The sequence below is a fragment of the Pelodiscus sinensis genome, chromosome 15 (assembly GCF_049634645.1).
Source record: "Pelodiscus sinensis isolate JC-2024 chromosome 15, ASM4963464v1, whole genome shotgun sequence".
NCBI lineage: Eukaryota > Metazoa > Chordata > Testudines > Trionychidae > Pelodiscus > Pelodiscus sinensis.
The window spans coordinates 10,794,761-10,818,347 of NC_134725.1; the positions used below are offsets into that span (position 1 = coordinate 10,794,761).

The following is a 23,587-nucleotide window of genomic DNA, read 5'->3' on the forward strand; positions in this document are numbered from 1 at the left end:
ACCCGTCATGGCTGGAGTAATTATCCCTGTGGGAATTGCTACTCCTGGAAGTGGCTGGCATGTCCCTGCAGCCTCTGTGAGAGGTAGAGCAGGGTGAATCCACATGCTGTCCTTGCCTGCGGATGCCACTCCTACAGCACCCTTTCATCAGTAACAGGGAATTGTGGCCAGTAGAAACTATGGGCTCAGTGCCTGTGATGAGGGGCAGCATATGGAGCCATTGCTGTACATGCAGCTGCTTTTGGAGTGATGCCGGACCAGGGCAGGAGTAAACCTGCCTTAACCCCCACTGTTCCACCACCTGGAAGCCATTTGAGTTAAACAGTACCCAGCCAGAGCTTGCTTCCTGAACCCCTGTTCCAGCCCTGAACCTCCTTCTATACCCAGTCTTCTGCCCCAGACATGAGTCCCCCTGCACCCAAACTTCTTCCCAGAGCTTGCACCCTGAATCCCCTCTTGAATCCCAATCCCACTACCCTAGCCTGATGAAAGTGAGTGAAGAAGGGAGGTGCAGGAGAATGGAGTGAACAGGCTGAGGCCTGAGGAAAATTCACTGTCATTGATAACAAAAAAAATGTAACATACAGTTAGCCCATAATGCATGGTGTAATGCCTTGCTTGTTCCTTTGAAATAGTCTTAAACATTTGACCTACATTCTCAAAAGGCAGGAAATTGGTGCTATTTTTGAAATGTTCTCCTGAGCTTTCCCTGTGCTACCTGGGTACAATATTGCAGCACATATATACAAAGCATCCAAGATTCAGAGTCACCTTTCATTATTTAGAGGTTCAAGCCTACAATGTATATTGAGCTTCTCGGTCTCAAGATGAATCCTTTAGGTGCTGAGGACACTTAACAACTTGCAGGGTCAAGCTTTGAATGAGACACAAGAAGGCAGGAGAGCTGAAGGGTGTTGCTAGCTTTGGGGGGGGGTGCAAGTCGGAACCAAGGTTCTTGAACCAGAGGTGTAGTGAGAGAGTTATGCGCCCGGGGGCAAAGGCAAAATTTGTACACACAGCAGGGCCTCGAATCTGGTGCATGGCTGAACCTGACCCTGAGAGGAGGGGGGGAGCTTCTATGTCTTCTCCTGCCCCCTCTAGTTTTGGGCTGGCCCCCACATGCACTAACCCGCTGGCGGAGATGGAGGAGGGTCGGGGAGGAGGCTCAAGCTGGCAGCAGCAGGTGGAGGAGGAGCAGGTGAGCCAAGGGATGACAGGGGAGCAGAGAGGGATTAAATTGGCGCCCCCCCCCCCAGTGTGGCACCTGGGGGCAACTGTCCCCCCCACCCCTCCTCACAATGCCACTGTCTTGGACATAGCAATGCCTGCTGTAACTTAAAGGGCTGGTGACAATACAACACCTATGCATCCTTAGGCTCATAATAAACCCAGTGGTCCAACCTTCCACACACAGGTATCAAATGTTGCAAGACTTGTGTGAAGGCTGATACTTCACATGACATAGGGGAAACATTTAGGAGTCTAACAGAATCTGTTTAAAATCTGATTGTCCTAGAGGATTTTATGGTTCTTTTAAAAAAAGCCTCTCATTTGTTTTCATATAGTTGTTTGTTTGAACTGATCCCAATAGTTCAGTTTCATAATGGGGTGTCTTCAGACACTGGTAGTTAAGAAAATGATTGTACAGAGGCTAGCTAAAATAGGTGACCCACTTTAGTAAATTACTCCCCCTACTTCAAGTCCATGAAACTTTATTATTCCTTGGTTATTTGGTAGTAAAACTGCCACATAGCATTACCTGTAATATCTCTGATGAGCCTAACAGTGCAATATCCTGAATTGCAGATTAGTCTTTCAAGGAAATGCACAAGAACCCCAATGCTTGAATCTTTTAAAACTAATCCAAGTATTTACGACTATATGATTGGTTATGTTCCTTTGCTGGCCAAGGAGAGGTGATGTAAGAACCTAATACATTTTTCATCTCCAATTGCTGCGATTTAGGAACCAAATAGAGGTGATCTTCTGATGCCGAGCTCTTTAAATTTTAAAATGTTTTACACTTACTACTTCTCCCCCACCCCAAAGCATTAGGGTCATATACAACATTACTAATACATAATAATATCTCCCTCAACATCTAAACCAAAAGCAGTTGAATGCGACTGGAAACTGGAAGGGAGGAATAAATATTGGGCCAATGTTGGTTTCTCCTGATTGTAAGGCCGGGAGGGGGGAGGAAATACAGTTCTATTGGAAACTGGGGAAAGTTGGATTGAGATGGATGCCAGGAGTTGCATACCCATGTATCAATGACCACAAAGGAATACTTGCTGCTGGCTTTGTCTAGGGCAGTGAAACCTTCCAAAGGGTGGCCTGTAGATTTAGCTATCCTTCAGGAGAAAGCTTCCATATTGTTACACAACTACCACATCTGCAATTTGCTGGCGGTGGAAGCTGTCCAAAGGAGTCCAAAGAGAACAAATTGTTAGGCCAGTCCAACAGGAGAGCTGTGACTCATTCTCTTTGTATTAGCTGGAGCCTGCTATCTGCTGGGCAGGGCTGTTGTCAGCTGGGCCAGCGTGCATTGTGCTTTGCCAAGTTGCTATGCTCTTCCCAGCTTCTGATACAGCTAGAGTCAGTGGCCAAGGTCTCACCAGGCACAGAGTCGGGCACCAGGTTTGCATTGTATTCCAGTATTTTATTCCCAGAGGCGGGCAGGTAGGTAGCTTGGAATTGGACAGGTGGATGAGTCCATGTGGCAGCTGAGGTCCAAGTGAATTAGAGGCTACAAGAAGGGAGTGTGACCATGAGAGCTTGCCAGTATGTGGGATAATAAGGGAAAGCCAGGACTTATGACGAAGTCACGTCTGTTTCCATAGGGGAAAAATCTGACTTACTTTATTTTTTTCTTTCCTTCGCTCCAGGCCACAAATTCCCACACTAATGAAGTGGTGGCAGTCAAGAAAATGTCCTACAGCGGGAAGCAAACAAATGAGGTAAGATGGATTTGAGCTAGTTTTGTCACGTGAGCTCTCTCTACAGCAATAATATAAACCTGTACAAAGAGGTTAGCTGGAGGTTTCCTTTGGCCCTGGCAAATCAGATTCTTTTGGGTGTATAATAGTCACTTTCTTCCATAGATAAGGAAAATGAATGTGTGTGAATTCTGATGAATGGCAAGGTGTAGTGAAGTCAAGATGAATTCAGAAACGTTTCCATAGTTTTACTTCAGTAATGTCTCTGTTGAAGCACATCAGAGCCATAGCTACTGCAATGTTACAACGTCGGACAGAAAGGACAACTAATATGCACTACAGACTGAAACTGAGCAAATGGTTTCTGCAGTTTTATGGAAACAGTCCCTGAAAACAGACTCCCTTCAGTTATTGTTCTCTTGGATACTCTTCTCTTATAAAGCTCGCTACTTCAGTAGATGTTATCAAGCTAGATTGATAGGGAGAGCTGCAGTACAGAGCAGGGGTGAGTGTTATTAAGAAAGAGGCAGTTTGAAACGTTTTTTTCCACTAAGCTGTATTGGCCTCCAGCCTGTGAATTACCTAGTAACTTTGACATTTCAAATGTCAATGTGCCTTTTATTACATTAGAGAGAATCCAAATCTCTTAAAAGTAATCCTAGAACACTAGAACTGGAAGGGACCTTGAGAAATCATCAAGTCCAGTCCCCTGCTCTCATGGCAGGACCAAACACTGTCTAGATCATTCCTGACAGGTGTCTGTCCAACCTGCTCTTAAATATCTCCAGTGATAGAGATTCCACAACCTCCCTAGGCAATTTATTGCTGTATTTAACCAACCTGACAGGAAGTTTTTCCTAGTGTCCATCCTAAACCTCCCTTGCTGCAATTTAAGCTGCTTGTCCTATCCTCAGAGGCCACGGAGAACAATTTTTTTTGCTCCTCCTTGTAACAACCTTTCAGATACTGTACTTGAAAACAGCTATCATGTCCTTTTCTTTCTTCTCTTTTCTAAATTAAACAAGCCCAGTTCTTTCAGTCTTCCCTCATAGGTCAAGTTTTCTAAACCTTTAATCATTCTTGTTGCTCTTCTCTGGACCTTCTCCAGTTTCTCCACATATTTTTTGAAATATGGTGTCCGGAACTGGACACAATACTCCAATTGAAGCCTAATCGGTGCAGACTTCTCATTCTGCTAGCCTTCAAGTCAGATTTCAGTTACTGCTGACTGTCTTTGGAAGCACTGGTCTGATAATAAATCTGAGAACTTTTCCCTTCAAAGGCAAACTATATAACCGCATAATTGTATAGCAGTGCTTTTTGAGAAATGTCTAATGCAGATAAAATAACACTCACAAAATACTGTGGGAATCCTAAAGTTGACCTTAATTGTCAAAGGGTATGTCTACACTTGCCCCCTAGATCGAAAGAGGGAGGCAAATGAAGCATTACGAAGTTGCTAATGAAGCCCGGGATTTCAATATCCTGCGCTTGATTGGCATATTCGCGGCCGGTCGCCATTTTAAAAAGCCGGCAGCCCGAATTAACTCGCCGGGTGTAGATGCGGCAGTCCAATCCAAAACCCTTCCCTCGAATTAACTGTTACTTAAGTAACTTAAATAACAAACAGTTAATTCGAGGGAAGGGTTTTGGATTGGACTGCCGCATCTACACCCGGCGAGTTAATTCGGGCTGCCGGCTTTTTAAAATGGCGACCGGCCGTGAATATGTTAATCAAGCGCGGGATATTTAAATCCCGCGCTTTATTAGCAACTTCAGTATGCTTCATTTGCCTCCCTCGTTTGAACTAGGGGGCAAGTGTAGACATACCCCAAAAGAACAAAACATAGTTAATTATTTTTTCTTACTTGTCTTCGTGCAACAGGAACCTTGACTACTACAGTATAATCAGCTTTTGCTACAGTTACTTCAGGGTGTGACTGTACTCAAGGTTTTGACATATGCAGATAAGGTTATAAAATAAACCTTGAACTGGTTTATCTCTAAGATAGTCATGGAGGGATAGAATAAATCTACCTGTCATTGGCCAGTTGCTGAATACTTGTGTGGTTTGTTTACCCCCCTTCACCATTTTGATTACAGGCAGTCCCCAACTCACGCGGATCCAACTTATGTCGGATCCGCACTTACGAACGGGGCTTTTCTCACCCCGGAGCTCGCGGGCGGCGGGACCGCCCAGAGCGCAGCGGTCCCGCCACTGCGTCCTCCGGGATGAGAAAAGCTGCTCCGGGTCTCCCTGGTGTGCTGGGGCGGAGTCCCCCCCAACACAGCAGGGAGACCCGAGCAAAGCCGCACAGGCGGCGGACCCCACTGCCTGTGCGGCTTTGCTCCTTTGCCCCAGAGCAAAGCCGCACAGGCGGCGGGGTCCCCCGCCTCTGCGGCTTTGCTCCTGTCTCCCTGCTGTGCTGGGAGGGGGGGGACGACTCCTGTCTCCACTGCTGCTGAAACTGACCAGGGGCTGACTACAGGAAGCCCGAGGCAGAGTTGCTCTGCCCCGAGCTTCCTGGAATCAGCCACTGATCAGTTTCAACAGCGGCTGAATCTGGAGCCTGGGACAGAACAGCTGGGGCGCTGCCGGGTAGGTCCCCCCAGGACCAACCCGGCAGCACCCCAGCTGCTCTACCCCAGGCGTCCACAACAAAAGCCTGGTCTGCTGGGGGAGGAGGGCGCGCACTAGCTGGGGGGGGCCCCCAACAGATCAGGGACACCCAGAGCAAAGCCGCAGAGGCGGTGGGGTCCCGCGCCTCTGTGGCTTTGCTCCTGTCTCCCTGCTCTGCTGGGGGGGAGTCCCCCCCCCCAGCACACCAGGGAGACCCGGATCAGCTTTTCTCACCCCGGAGGCAAAGGAGCAAAGCCGCACGGGCAGCAGGGTCCGCCGCCTGTGCAGCTTTGCTCGGCAGGGAGACAGGAGCAAAGCCGCAGAGGCGCAGGACCCCGCCGCCTCTGCGGCTTTGCTCTGGGTGTCCCTGGTCTGTTGGGGACCCCCCCAGCGGACCAGGGACACCCGACCCGGATCAAAGCCGCAGAGGCGCGGGACCCCGCCGCCTCTGCGGCTTTGCTCCGGGTCTCCCTGGTCTGCTGGTGGCGGGGGGCGCAGCTAGTGCGCGCCCCCCCGCCTCCCAGCAGACCAGGCTTTTGTTGTGGACGCCTGGGGTAGAGCAGCTGGGGTGCTGCCAGGTTGGTCCTGGGGGGACTTACCCGGCAGCGCCCCAGCTGTTCTGTCCCAGGCTCTGGATTCAGCCGCTGTTGAAACTGATCAGTGGCTGATTCCAGGAAGCTGGGGGCAGAGCAACTCTGCCTTGGTCTTCCTGTAGTCAGCTTCTGGTCAGTTTCAGCAGCAGCGGCTGAATCTGGAGCCAGTTCCGAGTTATGTACAAATTCAACTTAGGAACAAACCTATAGTCCCTATCTTGTACGTAACCCGGGGACTGCCTGTATATTGAATCATAGATGTATTATGGGTCAATTTTACCTCTTAACAGCTGGCATTATTTTTGAGCTAGGGTGATTTCAAAAGTTGGTGATTGGAAGTGACATCACCTTTGGGGAACTGTTTTGTATTCTATGATGAAAACCCCAACTCCCACAGAAAAGTAGCTGGAGAGCCAGAGTTCAGTCTGTAAGGTTTTTCAGCAAGGATTGCACAGGGTCAACCTCCTCACATTCAAGTATCAAAAGGAACTATAGAAATGAATTTAATTAAATAACTTTATAAAGTCGTAAGACAAGACTGTGTAAGATTAACAGAGCTAGATTGCTGTCTCCCATCTAGCTCCGAGTACACAAAGAAGTTTGGAAAGCCTTCATCCACTTGCTAGTAGCAATTCCTGTAACAGGTTGCATTCACCTCTCGCAAGCATCCATGGCTGAGTACATGTGCCTGCACTCTGTTTATGGTGGCTCTTCAGTGATTCAGCCCTCTGGCCAAATCACACACAGTCTATTAAAACATACAGCAGGGCCTCTCTCAGTGCCTTCTATTGTCTTTCAGTTTGTCCCCACTCTGGCACAGAGCGATGCCCCAGGGCTTCCTCCTTGAAGATAATGTCTTCCTTCTGTCAGGGCCTTTCTGACCTCAGCCCCAGCCCTGCTCTTCAGCCTCCTCCCTCCCCCTATCAGGGTGCTTTATTGTCCAGGGTATTTCCCCCAGTGACTGAGATGTTGGGGGGTACTCGGTACTGCCCTTCTCCAGGTCTCCACCCAGAGACCCTGTAGATAGCAAATCTTTGCAGTGTCCCTTTAAATAACTGTGTGGCTGCTGTAATTCCCTAGGTCACTTCCTTATGGCTGTAGCACATTCTTCACCCTTACCTGAAGGCCTTGTCCCAGTGCAGTCCCAGCAACTAGTCCAGAGTAACATCTGCTCTCCCCCAGCTCTAGCAAGGAACTGCCCATGGTCAGGCCTTGCAGCTCTTCTTATACTGACCTGTTAGTCCCTGATTGGCTACTTCCCACACAGCCGCTCTGAGCAGTTCGGAGGACCTCTCTATTCTTTTCTGGGACAGGGTGAGGCAGGACCACAAGGCTTCAGCAGGGGGCCTCAGCACCTAGTCCACCCCATCACAGTCCCATAGTTTTCCTTGTATGACTGGCTGGTGTTCCCAGCGAGTAATTTAAACCAAGAAAGGGAAAGATGAGATAGTAGCAACAGAAGTGAGGCTGGTGTTAATTGGGAGGCGGGGAAAAGGAGAGAAAATGGGGTGAGTTATTCTCCTGACTGTCTCAGATGGTAAAATTGTCTCATAGTCGCTTCTCAAATCTGCAGTACTTGACTGTGTTCCAATAGCCACAGATTGAAATGGGGAATGCGAGATGCGGGATTGACGTAAGGAATGAATTCTTCCTGTTTTTTTTTAATAGAAATGGCAGGATATCATCAAGGAAGTCAAGTTCCTACAGCAGCTGAAGCACCCCAACACCATTGAGTACAAGGGCTGTTACTTGAAAGAGCACACTGCCTGGGTGAGTGAGAGCCATGTGCTATTTACAGCTCTTCCTGGGCAAGAAACTTGCCCCAAGGTGCCTGAATATATGAAACAATCCGGTCTGTTCACACAACACTGAATACTTAATATCCCTTCTAGTTTCTTTCATCTTGAAGGATCCTCAAAGTGACTATAAGGGAAGTGGAAATTCTGGAAAAGGACATAGGGGCAGATCCCTACTTCTGCATAAAAGTACTTTGTGCACACAGATTGACCAGGGCATCTAGTTTTATAATAACTTCCATATAAATGACTGCTGATAGTGGTAGAATCTACTCTAAACCTTCACAAAAGTCAGTAGGGGTGATCCAGTAAATTACAGATCAATAACTCTTACCTCTGTAGTTGGGATATTAGTTGCAACTATAACTTACTAAAAAATAAAAATAACACCTAAAAGAGCATAATATGAGAGGATCCAAATGGCATTGCTCTGCAAAGGAAAATCATTCCTCTCCCTCATTAGGACTCTTTTAACATGTCCAGAAAGTAGAAGATGGAGAACCAGGTAACTCACTTAACTTTTCAAATGGTCTTTGACAAGGACTTTCACACGAAGCTAGTACAGAAATGTAGTAGTACGAGGCAAGAGGCAGCTTTGTCATAGATCAAAAACTGGCTAAGAGAAAAACAGGGGGAATAAATTGTTAATTTTCATCAAGGCAGACTGGTAAGAGCAAGACATTTCAAGTTCCGTCATGGGCCTGCCAGTATCTGGACTAGGGGACAATCATTGAAGCGGCAGCACCAGTTACATTAGGAGATTTTTTTTTTTTTTTTTTGCTTATGCAGTTTGAAAATCAAATTTTATTACCAAATGCAGATTGTTTGCAATCCATAAGCTACAGACTTCTCCAAGTCTCAACCAATCCCTGTGTGCCAGCATCAATAGAGTGAATGAAAACAAACTTTGAGAGTGATGTGTACATGCTATATAATGAGCTAAGGTGATCAGATACCAACCCAGATGAGCTGCATCTATTAGTCCTAATGGGATGGCTGAGACATTTCTGTGTTCTGGGTTTCATAAACCTGTGGATGCTGAGATCCATATCTACTAGGGCTATCAAGCGAATAAAAAAATTAATCGCAATTAATCATGCACACTTCCCCTTTGAAACTCTGCGGCGACGTTTCAAACGTGCAGCACTGCAGAAGCCCGGGTTCAACTGGAGTCCTTAGCTGATCCTACGCTCAGCGCAGCTGCCCCTTGGAAAGGCCGCCCTGGAGTTTCAAAGGGGCAGCACAGCAGAAGCCCAGGATGAGTTGGAGTCCCCAGCTGACCCCTTGGAAAGACCGCCCCAGTGTACCCAAGGGGCAGACCCGCAGGAGCCTGGGATCAGCTGGAGTCCCCAGTTGACCCTGGCAGGGTGTAATGCTGCCATTTGGAAAGGCTGCCCAGCGCTTCAAAGGGGCAGTGCATTAGGAGCCTGGGATCAGCTGGAGTCCTATATGTAGATATTAGGGCTGTCAGTTGATGTGCGTTAATGCCTGTGATTAACACAGGGAAGGATTAATATTAACTTTTTTAAGGTGTTAATCACAGGTGTTAATGCTGCGCTGTCCCTTTGAAGCATCAAACCAGCACATGAACAGGGCAGCACAACTCCAGCTGACCTTTGGCTCCTTATGCACTGCCCCTTTGAAGCTCCGTTCCAGCGCTTCAAAGGAGCAGTGTAACACGGAGCACATTGTGCTGTCCCTTCGAAGCATCAGACCAATGCTTCAAAGGGGCAGCGCTGCATGGAACCCAGTGTCAGCTGGGGACTCCAGCTGATTCCCAGGTTCCTAATGCACTGCCCCTTTGAAGCACCAAAGTGGTGCTTCAAAGGGGCAGTGCAGCATTAACACCTGCGATTAACACATTAAAAAAATGAATGTGTTAATCCTTCCCTGCATTAATCGCAGGCGTTAACACGCATCAGTTGACAGCCCTAATAGCTACATATAATGTGTCCCTAGATCCACCCTTCTAAAGTCTCACACACACATGATCTTACTGTAGTTATAATGGGGGAGGAAGGAGTGGCCAGGTGAAACTTAAGTGGTTCTGTGGCACTGCCTGGAGTCCAGAGAGGAAAGTCATTGTGTGCCCCACAACACAGAACTGCCACCACTGCAGGGTAAACATGAGGTGAGCCTGTTCTTTTGCCTCCCTGTGGCCTCCCCTCTTTACCATGCCAGGATGAAGGGTTTGGTGCCGAAGTGGACAGTTCTGCTGGTGACTGGTGCCCCCTAAGCAATTTAGTGAAGTCAACATGTATTAATCAAATTGGAAAGCTACATCCACACCTGGCTGGCTCTTAGGCCTGCATTGTGTTCTGAGTAAAGGATGCCACGAAGCATTATGCCTTGGCCATTCCAATAATGGTGGTATATTAACCCCCTTCAGCCTGTTGGAGACATTGGAAATGTGGGAGCCAGAGAAATGCCCAATGAACAATAAGCGGGAATATTCAGCTCAAAGGGGACATTGCCAACTGTGTTTATGGCCTTCAGCATTCCAGGCAAGAATGCTTCAAGCGGTTTGTGATTTTCACATTTCACTAAGAGGAGGAATAAAGCGGACACATTTAAAATGTGCTCCAGCTGGGAAAATACACAGTAGGGCTCACTGTTTTGTTCAGAAATCCTGCTGACTGCATTTACAGCCTGTCTTCCTAAATATCATGTGGGAGAGAAGAAAAATGAACTTCTGTTTTAATATTTGTTAGGAAAATATGCAGCTGGCTTCCTGCCATCGTTACTTTATTTAAAGTGCTTTCAGCAGGTAAATGCATTGGGCTATGAAATATCATTTAATATGTCAACATGGTGCTAGAACAGAGCAATAAGCATTCTACAGAAAAAATCTTCAATTACCAATTATGACATAGTAAATTAAACAGATTTTTGTTTCTAATCTTAGCTTGATTAGACGCAAAAAATATCAATGCAGGTTAATGCACAAATGGATCATAGTCCAGGGAAAAGACCTTACAATTCATGCAGTAAGTTTTAAGACTTCCATTAAACATGAATCCATCCTTGCTGTGTTTCTCGCTCAAAGAACCACCCTCCGTTCAGTGACTTGAGACTGAGCTCAGAAATTCCACAAAACAGCAGAAGCTTTGGAACATAGTCTCCCCTCATTCCTTTGAGTTTTTCTCTCACCCTCCCTCCCGCCCCCCGAGGCCTTACACTAGCCAGCAGGCTTTCTGCTGCAGTGATCTGGACAGTGCTCCCTTGAGAGCTTATTACTGCTTCTCCGTAGTTGTTGAGCAGTGCAAGTCACCCCTTTCCCCAGAATTAAATATGCATTTTTTGCCACACACCCTGCTCTGGCCAACTCAGAATAAGCCAGGGCAGAGCACAAACACCAGGCGACTATCAATTCCCTGTCAAATTTTATCATTGGCCCACTAGTTCACATTCTTTTCTCAGGCCCTGAAGTGAAATAGAGGTGATGTTGGAGATACCTTGTCTTAATGGACATGACTGGTCCAGGGAAGGCAGGTTCACTGTCCAGGTGGTGGGTTGAGGAAGGAGCTGGCTTGCCTGCATCCAACCTTTGAGGCTCAGGGCTCCCCTTAGCATTGGGGACCTCGATCTGGTATGCCAGTCCCTCCCACCGTAGCTGCTGCCCCACTGGGGTCTGGAGCACACAAAATCTACTACTCTCCTTCCCCTCCCCCAGGCTCTAGTGTGCCGGGGGAATATGGGGAGTGTCTTTCTCTTCAGTTGGAGGCCACGTCAGTGACGAGGGTATTTTGTTGTTGTTTTGTTTCTTACTTATATGTGGCCCCTGACTGATTTTTCTGGGAATCAGTGGCCTCCCTTCTAAAAAAAAAGTTTCCCAGCCCTTTTTAGGGCTTCTTCCCATTAGCTGAGAATGGAAGTAGGTGTAAAAGCCTGCCCCAAGCTTTGATAGAAGGTATTATAATTTTTTCCTGAGCGAGGATGGTACATATTAAGCCAGGGATCCTGAAAAGCTCTACAGATGGCATTGTATACTGAAATTTCAGGAGGAGGTGCCCTGTGTAAATTGTTTTAAGCCTCACAAAAGTCTTTTTCTATGTTACATCCTGGTTATGAGCTGAGATTAGGAAATGCCAGTCAATTAAGGGAAATCCTTTAACTCTAGGATTCCATATTCCTGGGAGTGCTGAGTCCATGTGAAACCCAGCAGCTCCTAATTGTCTGTCACTCTGACATGGCAAAATGAGTGTCTCCTGTTCCAGCTTTGTTGGGTATTCTACCTCCTTAATGCTTGTGTGTATTTCTGTCTGTTGCAGCTGGTGATGGAATACTGCTTAGGATCCGCTTCTGATTTGCTAGAAGGTAAGCTATGATTTGAAGAGTGATTTCTACCATATATTTGTCCTGAATATTACTTTTTGAAGGTGCTCTTGGCTGAGGAAAGCATTTCACAGATGTCATAGGCTGTCTGTACTTCCAGTGAACCTTGCTAGTGCTTTACGTCCCAGCCAAGGCCGTACTGAGAACTTGCCAGGGCTGTTCATAGCTGGCATGTTTACCGGTTGTAAGCTGAAAAATATAACTATGCACAGCCTTGTGTAGGGGGCTTGTATCTTCTTTGATAGGTAAACAGGAAGTGCTACCGTCTGTGCAGCAATAATGGAAACCTGCCGCTGGTAAGCTTTGTTCTCGCCCTGCAGTTAGAAGTACTAATTGCCAATAGTTTTGTGGTACCCGATTCTAATTAGGGATGTAAACTGGTATCCAGTTGACTGGTTACCCACCGGTTAATTGGCTTCTGGAATGGCCAGAGCATCCCCACCCACATCAGGGGGCTGCTGCAGCCCCACTGGGCCCACACCTATTGTGTGATGCAATGGGCTATTTAATCAGTTAAACATCTAATTTAACTGTTTAACATTTTAAATGGGATTTTACATCCCTAATGCTAATGTGACCTCCAAAGTAAAACCAAACCCCAAGGCTTTCACAGTGCCTATAAAGAGAAGTAGAAAACCCATTCCCAGTCTAGTTAAGAGTAATACTTTATGGGCTGCCCCTGTGTTTCTCAATATGGTCAGTCACAGGCATGGGCTGGTCTTATGTGAGGGCTCTGTGGAATGGACATAGGCATCTCTACTTGATATGCTATTCATCCTGCCCTCCTGCTCTCTCTTTGCCATAGGAAAGTCTATAGGTATTACCCTGATCATGGCCTGCAAAGGTCAGTTGTTGTGTTCCAAGACTGTGACTAACTCTTCCAGTCCCAGTGCTGTGTAATCTTCATTGAGGAACAAACTACACTTAACTTCTCTTGTTTAAACCTTTTAGTTCACAAGAAACCACTTCAGGAAGTGGAGATTGCTGCCATTACCCATGGTGCCTTGCAGGGGCTGGCCTACCTGCATTCTCATGCTAGGATTCATAGGTAAGAATACAGTTCAGTACTACCATGTTTCCACTTACCTTGCTTTGCACTGAGGACTGATGAGTAGCCTTTGAGAATTGCTCTGCTACTTTTGGGGAAGCCTTTATAAAACAACGGGGAGTCTGGTGGCATCTGAGTGAATAAAAATCACTTTGGAAATCGATTTTCCCCTCGAAAGCTTTTGCCCACATAAATTTGTAAGTCTTTAAGGCGCCTCGTTGTTTTTGCAAATACAGGCTAATATCGCTACCCCGAGACTTTTTAAAACGGTAATATTTAACCAAAACTTCCTGATACACTGATAACATCTTTCTGTATGCCCTTTCCCAGCACTGCTGAAGCCAGGGTATGTTTATAAACAGAAGCTGTCTCCTTGTTAATGAGCCTGCTCTTATGCTGCAATCTTTAGTGAAACTGGCTGATTTCTTTTTCTGTGTTATTGGTTTTCCATACACTTTCCCCTCAATGTCACCAAACAAATCTTTCGGGCAAGCAGGGCTGCATGTGAGGGAGGAAGCAGTCACGTGAATCAGTGATGACAAAGTAAATACTGGAAAGATAACTCACAGTTTACAGGTGTGCAAAGTGAAACATAAGACAGATTTAAAAGAACACAAACAAGAGACCAATACTAGTAATGATTACATTGACCTTGCTGCGATCCAAGCAGGTAAAATTCATACCTCAGGAAATCAGCTGATAGGTCAGGAAGAAACTCCACTCCTCCAGGATAAAGCGTCGCACCAACAGACAGTATACACAAGACATAATCTTCTAAAGCAACTGGCATAAGCTCTTAGGCCAGCTACCAGACAGGCTGATTTGGGAAATTGGTGGTGCACGTTGTAAAATTTGCTACTGTGTGACCATTTTAATTTCCGACTCCCTTGTCTTGTCAGCAACTTAACATGATTTCACCCATGTGTGGCTTCTTTTGGTAACTCCTTGTTTCCACAGTCAGGGTATTGTTATGAAATGGAGTGATCTGGGTTAGCGCATAATGAGACAGCAAAAATGACGATTCTCCATTTCCAGAGGCAGTTTGAAACCAGTCATTGGTCTTGAATCCTCCCTGTGTTAATAACCTAGAGCAGGGGTGCACAAACTTTTTTCAAAGAGGGCCAGGTTTGATGAAGTGAACAAGCGTGAGGGCCGACCATTTTGCCTGACATTCTTTGAACCATTAAAATTAAATGCAAATTAACTATTTTATGCAAAGTTTATTGCAAACGGCATACTTTTCATTTCGTCACATGGATGACCAATCTAAACAGGTGTTGAATCACTCTGCCTTTCATATCTGAAGGCCAGATGAAAAAAAAATCCAGGAAGCTGAAATAAATGTCAGGAACATTGTAAAGTACATTACATATTATTGGTAATAAAGGTTGTCTGTCAACTTTTAAGTTCAAAAAATATGAACAGGAACATAACACCAAGTATACATGTTGTGTCCAAATATATTTATAACTGATTTAGACCAACTGACATTAACTGAGATTTACAATGTATTCATCTCAATACATATGGATTCGTTGGGGGCCATAAAAGATAGATATTGGCAAATTACCTGGGGGGCCGTATTAAACCGGAACACGGGCCGCAGTTGGCCCGCGGGCCGGACTTTGGACATGCCTGACCTAGAGTGTCATTTGCAAACTAACCTTTGGCAAAGTGAAGGCATATCCTGGGACTGCTACAATAAGGAGTTTTCTTCAGGGGCACTGTGGACATTAAGGTGCACTAGTGCAGCCTTAATTGGAACCATTTGTTCTGTTGCAGCAGGGGCAGAACTATTGTTATTCTCTGAGCCATGGCTTTTCACATACTCCACAAGGATGCTCAGCTCCTGGGCATGGGAAGTGGATAGGAATATTTGTCCCACAGCAGAGAGAGCCAAGAGGAGCTCTCTAGTTCTCTGCTAGATGCTAGTGTCCGAAATTGTGGAATACAAAGAAATACTCGATGATTAGCCTCGTTTGCTCATAGAGAGAAGCATTGGTTTGATGCAGTCAACTGTCTTATTGTTTCCTTGTTCTTGTCATCTTATTTCCTTGTATTTGCCTGTCTGTATCCACCTCTTCTTTCTGTGTAAGACAAGAGACGTCTTTGTGGACAGGACAGCTTGTGTTCTGTTTCTTTTTTTCTTTTCCTATAACACACCCCATTGTGAGGTCCATGTCTGTTACTGGGGCTACTAAACATTACAGTAATATGAATAGTAAGTAATCCAATCAGTGGAAAACTTGTCTCAGAGGAAAATGCAGGTCTCCATTGATAGACTTTCATCTGACTCCATGCAAAATTTCTTCCACAAAAGATTTTTGTGACACACATCACATTGCCAAGTGACCATCAAACCAAACTGTCCCTGTAACTTATTTTATTGGACCAACTTGAGTTGGTGACAGAAGCTGGTCCTATAAAAATACGATTTTACTTACTTGGTCTCTCCTGTATCCTTAGGGTTGCCAGGTGTCCAGTATTCAACTGGACAGTTCAGTTTTTGAGACCTCTGTCCAGTAAAAAAAAAAAAATTCAGAAAATACCAGACCCGTGCAATGTCCGATATTTTCTGGTTTCCTGGATGGGCGCCCGATGGAAGCCTGTCTGGGGTGGCGGGGAGTGGCTGGGCGGCGGGGCACGCTCGGCGCTGGGAGCCTCTGGTTGTGTCTGACGTAGGAGTGACGCCTGGGGGAGAAGAAGAAGCCCTGTCCGTGCTCCTGAGCACTGGTCAAGTGCCTTGTGGAGCCATAGCCGGACTCGCTCGCACTTCGCCGGGACAGTGCGCAGGACGGGCAGCGCTCTGGGATCTGCATGTGCCCGGGTCAGTCCCTCTCCCCGCCAGCCAATTCTCTCCCCTGTTCCTCCCGACTCCTACCTGGCCAGCCCTGCTTCCTACTGGCCAGTTCTCCTCTTCCTGATCTCCCCTGGTCAGCCCTGCTCTACCTGACCCCCTCCCCCCAACCAGCCCTGCTTCCTGCCGGCTGTCCCCTCCTCCAGTCTCCCCCAACCAGTCCCGCTGCCCCAACACTCCCCCCGACCAGCCCTGCTTCCCACTGGCAGCACCCACCCACCACCACCCCCTGGATCTCCCCCGGCCAGCCCCACTGCCCTCGACCCCCCCCTCCCGCCGACCACCCTGTTTCCTGCCAGCTACCCCCTCCCCTCTCCTCACAGCCCCACTGCCCCCGATTTTCATCACCACCACCACCAGCCCTGCTTCCAGTTCCCCGCCTTCTCCTGGCCAGCCCTGCTCCCCTCCTGGCTGGTCCCTCACCCTCCCGGTCAAGTGTGTCCGGTATTTTTTCTGAAGCTACCTGGTAAGCCTATGTATCCTGAGACCAACACTGCTGCAATAATGTATGTAATTTGTTTTCCTGCCCCATAGAGAGGCAAGCATGCTGACCATGACCTAGCATAAGGAGGACACCCTGTGGTGAGACTGAAGAAGTGCAGTTTCCTAATTGTGTGTCCTCGTCTGTTCACTAACATGACATCCAATACAATTGCATGGAATGCAATAGGATGAAGTGTTTTTCCTTTACATTGCAGATAGTTTATGGTTTTTCTACTATCAGAGTAAAGTGCCCAAACCCAGAGTTCTGTACATGTACTGTTGCATGCTTGCTCCAGTGAATCCAATGTCCTAGCTTTGCTAAGAATAACTATAATATGGGCAGCAAGTAATCCTGTGGCATCTTATTTTGTATATATCAAAAATATATACAGTATCATGAGCTTTTGTGGATAAAACCCACTTCATTAGATGAAGTGGAGTGCAAAATTCACCCGAAGAAGTGGGTTTTGCCCACGAAAGCTCATGACACTATATATTTTTGTTAGTCTCCAAGATGCCACAGGACTACTCGCTTTTAAAGTTACAAACTAACAGAGCTACCCCTCTGAGATTTTATAATATGGACAGTATATTGTTACTCAGTGAAGGCTTTTTTCTGGTGAAATAGGGCTGTCGCATGGGGTACTCACGCTTCTGTTAGTTTGTCTCTGATTAGAGTGAACTGGAGATAATGATATGCCTCTTCATTATTTTGCACTTTTTTGGAGTTCTGTCTTTGCACATACAATACAAGGCAGGTGTGTGAAATGCCATCTCTGTAGGTGTGTCATATAGAAGTAAACTCTCTGCACAAACAAGCACACCCAGACATTTCAGCGTGATCCTCTAATTAGGATCCTGGTGTGAAAATATCAGTGGCCTATAGTAGCCTAACCATATAGTATTAGGTTTGAGAGGCAGTGTTCTAGCACAGTGGTTCTCAACTAAGGGTATACATATCCCTGGGGGGACACAAACCTTCTGGGGGTACACTAGGTCATCTAGACATTTACCTAGCATTACTACTGAGCTACAAAAAATCATTTGTGAAGTCAGTACAAATTACAATTTCATACAGATATTGAATTGTTTATACTGCTGTGTATACTATACATTGTAAGGACGATATTTTATTCCAGTTGACTTATTTTATAATTGTATGGTAAAAATGAGAAAGTATGCCTTTTTTCACTAGTAATATGCTGGTGAAACTTTTGAGACTTTAAATATGTTTAGGTCTGTAGGAGCTGCATTATGTAAATGTGTATGCTGTTAGGGGGCATACATAGCAGGCCATAGAGTGGAAAAAATTGTGTATTTCAAGTAGGGATGTAAAATCCTGTTTAATCAATTAACTGGTTAAATGTTATGTTTAACCGGTTAACCCAGCATTTCTCAAACTGTGGGTCACGACCCCCAGGGGGTCACGAGCAACTTGGGGGGGGGGTCACAGGACAGTCCAGTTTTTGGGCCCTCTGTTGGGTAAAAAAATTGAGAAAATAGCGGACATGTGCAATATCTGGTATTTTCTGGTTTTCCAGCTGGGCGCCCGATGGAAGCCTGGCAGGGGTGGGGGGAGTGGCTGAGGGCAGGGTGCAATCAGTGCTGAGAGCCTCTGGTTGCGTGTGATGCCTTGGGGAGGAGGGGAAGCCCTGTACGTGCTCCTGAGCGCTGGGCAAGCGCGTGGTGGAGCTGCAGCCGAACTCACTCGTGCTTCGCCGGGACTGTGCGTGGGATGGGCAGCGCCCTGAGATCTGCACGTGCCCCGCTCAGTCCTGCTTCCCGCTGGCCGATTTGCACTCCCTCCACCCCTTCCCAGCTGGCCGGTTCTCCCCCACATCTCCTCCCGATCTTTCCCAGCCAGACCTGCTGCCCACGCCAGCCCTGCTTCCAGTGGCCAATTCTCCCCTCCTCCTCCCGATCTCCCCCAGCCAGTCCCGCTGCACCCAACCCCCACCAGCCCTGCTTCCTGCTAGCTGGTTCCCCGCTGCCCCCAACGACTCCCCAACTCCCCCTTTACTCATGGAGCAAAGAGGATGGAGGGTCACACACATTCATCTAGAATTTTAGGCGGTCACGGTATTACAAAGTTTGAGAACCCCTGGGTTAACCACTTAAATGGGGCTGGGCGGGAGACCTGCTCATGGTATAGCCAGCAGGCCCCTCCCTCATCCCCCATGTGGTAAGCTACTGTGGCCAGGCTGGGCCTGCTGCAGGCAGGGGCTAATCCAGTTGGGCCTGGCCCATTGTACCGCAGGCGGGTGGGGAGCTGCTCCAGCCTACGTGGACTGACAATTCATTGTAACTTTCTGGGGTCTCGTATTTTAAATGTTTATATATATTTGTATTATGTTTAAAGAATTTTTTAGCCACCTCCAATATTTTAATTAGAGAGGTGGGGTAAAAATATTGAAATAAACAAATAAACCAGTAAGCATTACCCAGTAAGGGCAAGGCTTACCCATTAACTGGTTAACCATTCACATCCCTAATTTCAAGCAGTGTATTGACATTGCCATTAGCGATTTAAAAAAAAAAATTACAAGTCCTACAGTGTTGTTAACCTGATTCAGCCGGGATTTTTAACTTGCCTTTCATTTCTACTGAGAGCCTACTTTTGCAAAAGTCATCCCCCGTGTATTATTTCCCCTCTCATTATTCAAACGCTGTCTCTGTTTTTACAGTACATCACTTTACTGCGTCTTTTAGCCGCAGCATATAACAAAAGCTGGATCCCATAAAGCAATCTTTTTATTATCAGTTCTTCCTAGCTTTGTTAGGAGAAGGTGGGAGAAGAAACATTTCCAGTAGAGCACAGACTAGACAGACAGGTCCACTGGGCCCTGAGAATGTGGGCAAAGCATGTTTAGGTTCCTATCACTAGCTCTGTGTATGCACTTATCTAAGTGTCATGGAACGAGTGGCTTTAACCTTTTCGCAACATTTCAATTTAACCCCCTTGCTCCTGGCACTTGAGATACTCACATTTTATATCTGCTAAATAATTTCATATCTGTACATTGTGTTTGTCCACTTATAGTCTCATCATAACCATAACTGTAATTGGAGCCCTTACACAGCCCCTAATTATAATTAATCCTGCCCTTGATGAATCCTTGTGAGATGCAGAAGTACTAGTATCCTCACTCAGATGGGGAAACTAAGGCATGGGGTGGCTTATGTGACTTGTCTGAGGTCATACAAGGTTACAAAGTTGAGTATTGAACACAGATCTTTTGACTCTCAGGCCAGTAACTGAACCACAGGGTCACCATTCATCTTTTCTCCTTTGTAGTGCCTGGCAGTTCAGTGTTCCTGGAAAAGCACTCTTACCAGCCTGTAGGATTCACTGCAGAAGCAGCCAAAGCAGGGGCCTCAGAGCATTCAGAGACATTTTTGCCTTGACTGTCTCTGCCCTGTGCTGATTGGCTTTTGCTTCATGCCTCTTCCTCTTTACCTCCCAGTCTTTTACGAATGCTTTGCTCCAGGCCTGCCCCTCCTACCTCCTGGGCTGTCCCCTGGAGAGTTCCTCGCAATATAGTTTATTTCCTCATCATCAAAACAAAACATGGCACAGATGTCACTTGCTGCCTTCACATGGTTCACTCTGCTTGTGTGTGAAACCCTGACCTCCACCCTGTGTCTGTCTTGTCTGTTGAGTTTGTGAGCTCACTTGGGCAGAGGTTGTCTCTATTGCCCCCTGTTTGTAAAGTGCCTACCACAGTGGGGCCCATTCGTGGCTCGCTCTGATGTACTTTCATCATAAATGAGTAAATAGCAGCTCTTTGGGGGCTTTTAAGTCTTTGCTGCTGCTTCAGTGTTGTTCTTCAGATAGGCTAATGGACCACAGTGTCACTGCATATTTATTTGTAACCAAAACTGCACTTTTCCTCTTTTGTTCCTAAGGGACATTAAAGCTGGAAACATTCTCCTAACAGAACCAGGTCAGGTGAAACTAGCTGATTTTGGGTCTGCGTCTATAGTCTCTCCTGCCAACTCCTTTGTGGGGACACCTTACTGGTAAGTATAGCTGGAACACATTAGACTTCATAGGGCCTCTCTCATTTCTGGTGCTTCACAAACAATATGTGGTATTAAAAACCGTGAACCAGTAGCATTCACTGAGCAGCCTTTTAAAACTTCCACATCCAGCTCTTCTGCCCACTTTTCTCATGGGTCCTCAGAAGTAAAAGTGGGCCTTGCCACACGGTTCGAGTGGCCACCATCAACGTTTCAATGAACAGAATGCCAAGAGCTTGAAAAATTAATCTTTGCCCGAGGCAAAGCACATATCCATTGCTGTATTGTTCTGTGTAGCAGGAAGGCAGGTAGATGACTTTGAGCTCTGTTGTGAAGAAACTTTTGGACGTTGATTTGAGTTGATTGATGTTCCCTACCCAGTGACCCAGCATATCTTTATACTCCATTTACTTCATGGCAGACACTCAAGACATTGATGTCAGAGGTCACCTAACCCCCAACCTCTGAACAAGTATATGGGGTGGGGAAGACTGCTTCTTCCCTGAAGTAACAAGTTAAGAGGTTGAATCCTTCCCAAGCCGGGACCCGTTTTTCACTCCTCCCTTTATTCTGGACCGCCATATTTCCCCACTTTGTTCCAGATTCCCCTGTTCCTTTCATAGCTGCACTCACAGGCTGCACATGTCTGCTGGAAAATGCTTCTGGTGTGCCAGTGGAAAAACCCACCATCTCTGGGGAGACTGAAAGTGACGCCTTTAGGACACTTCAGCCCCTGCTGGCTGACTCCAGGTACAATGCCTTTGAGATTGGTGTGGGTCTCCCATGTGCCAGCATGTTGCGCTAACAGCAAGACGATCCAGGTTGGCCTCTTGTTTTCTTTCCTTTCTTAAAAATGCCTTTTGGAGGAGCTGCTAATGCAGGCGAGCATTGTTTTATTTCAGCATGGCTTTACTCAGCTCCATGCTGATTCTTTACATTCGGGGGCCACTGCATTACTGAAGACAATGAAGCTGTCTTTTTAAGAAGGTCTGTGCTGTTTATTTTTTTTCCCCCAATAACCTGCATATTTTGTGCTGTGCTTGGTAGGATGGCCCCAGAAGTGATCTTGGCTATGGACGAAGGACAGTATGATGGGAAGGTAGATGTTTGGTCTCTTGGGATCACGTGCATTGAGTTAGGTGAGTAAATAGGTTGTTCTACTCCATCGCCTAGTACCCATTGTGCTGAATTTGTAATTCATTTTAGTGTCTTAAGGGACTGGAAGATTCTTCTTCCCCTTAAATAAAAAAGAACCTGACATACTTAGAAAACCCTGTGGGTAAATGCTTGACTTAAAATGCTTCATTCTCTCCAGTAGTTCAAGAGTTAACTTATCACCACTACTGTGTTTAGTCATTCAGGGAATAACAATTCTGAACACAGCAAGGATTTGGTTAGCCTTTTTGAATATTTTTAGGCAAAGCTGGATTTTGGCAGATCCTCGATAGCTGGAACAGAAGCTGCTGTAGCTATGTAATATTGACATTCATCTGAATAAAAGGTTCTTCAAAGGGAACACAAACAAACAGGCAACAAATGTGATTCTGCAGGCCCAGTTTTCAAACAGGAGCATCTTTACGGAACCATCCCAAACCTACATTTGGTTCCACAAATTGGCACTTACCATAGGAACAGAAAAAAGAGCTTTTTCATTCCTTGAGCCAGTTTCAACATACAGATGTGGGTGTCTTTGTTTCTGCAATGTTTGGAAATGGAGTGTCCTCTTGGATGATAGTGGGTTATGATTGTCAGAGGTTCTGCAGGCTGGATCTGGCCCACCAAGTGGGTTCATCTGGCCTGCAGAGATCCTGCCATTCCCCCACCCCCAGGCCAATCAGGGCTTAGGGACAGGGGAGTGCACAATGCTAAGTCAACCCTAGATTCACGGTCTACTTCCAATAGAAACACATGGATAAGTTCACAGTAAGTTGGTGGCAATCATTATAGGAGAACTGCTTGTGACCCTGGCAGATTGTTCTTTTGAACCCAATGCTATGTGTTGCTGAATATCTTCACAAGATGCTCTATGCCCTCAACTCCTCTTAATTTCCATTGAAGCAGAGGTACTGTACAATCCAGGGGGCTGAGTGCTTTGGTAGCAAATTCCTGATACAGAAACAAATTCAGTGCTGGTGTAAGCAGGTGAAAATTGCAGTGAAATCAGTGGGGCTTATCTCTGATAGTAGAGCTGAATTTGGCCTATAGCCAACAGCTAACGATAAAGATTCCATCCTGCTTTTTTAAATCATTTTACAGGTCAGGGGCATATTGGAACATAACAGTGATAAATTCCAGTAACTCCCGGTTTAAAAACAAATGCCTTTAAACCCTGTCAAACTGTTGGAGTTGCTATATGAATAGTTCTAAAGTCCTTACTCAGCCATCATTTCTTACGTTGTACGACTCCATCTTGTGTCCTAGGATGACTCCACTAGGCCCACAAAGAATAACCTCAAGCTGTGCACAAGAAAGACCATGAATCTGATAATCTTGAACAAGCAGATTAGCCAAGCCCCCACACAATTGATAATTCAGCCTCTGTCATAAAAATACTCCAACTGATTCCCTGTGCACAGTGTCTACTAAGCGACAACAGTCAGGCTTGATGAGGGATTTTCTAGACTGCAGCTGGGAGCAAGCCTAATTTATGCTAGTAGGTTTTAAGCAGTGTGGTCACTGTGGCTCAGTCAGCAGCTCAGACTCAGCAACCAGAACCCCTGAGTCTGAACTTGAGTGGCTGTCCTGAGTCCCAGCTAGACCTGCAATGTGCATACAATTTCTAGTGTGCTAGCATAAGCCCCACTAGTGCAAGTCTGTCTACCTGGACTAAGAAGCTTGCTCCTAGCTGCAGTGTAGACATGATCAGAAAATGATCACTTCTGGAGATGCCAGGAGA

General features: G+C 46.3%; 1 protein-coding gene across 5 annotated transcripts in view; it reads left to right on the forward strand.

Moving 5' to 3' along the window:
• Positions 1-23,587, forward strand: part of TAOK3 (TAO kinase 3) — a 162,955-nt gene that overhangs the window by 76,434 nt on the left and 62,934 nt on the right. For 4 of the 5 annotated variants that reach the window (XM_075898155.1, XM_075898153.1, XM_075898154.1 and 1 more), the window contains 6 exons: positions 2,889-2,960; positions 7,821-7,922; positions 12,220-12,265; positions 13,235-13,331; positions 20,578-20,691; positions 21,739-21,830. In XM_075898155.1, coding sequence (XP_075754270.1) covers positions 2,889-2,960; positions 7,821-7,922; positions 12,220-12,265; positions 13,235-13,331; positions 20,578-20,691; positions 21,739-21,830 — 523 coding nt within the window. Of the gene's footprint in view, positions 1-2,888; positions 2,961-7,820; positions 7,923-12,219; positions 12,266-13,234; positions 13,332-20,577; positions 21,442-21,738; positions 21,831-23,587 lie in introns of those variants that run through there. The other variant, XM_075898157.1, reaches the window with a different exon arrangement.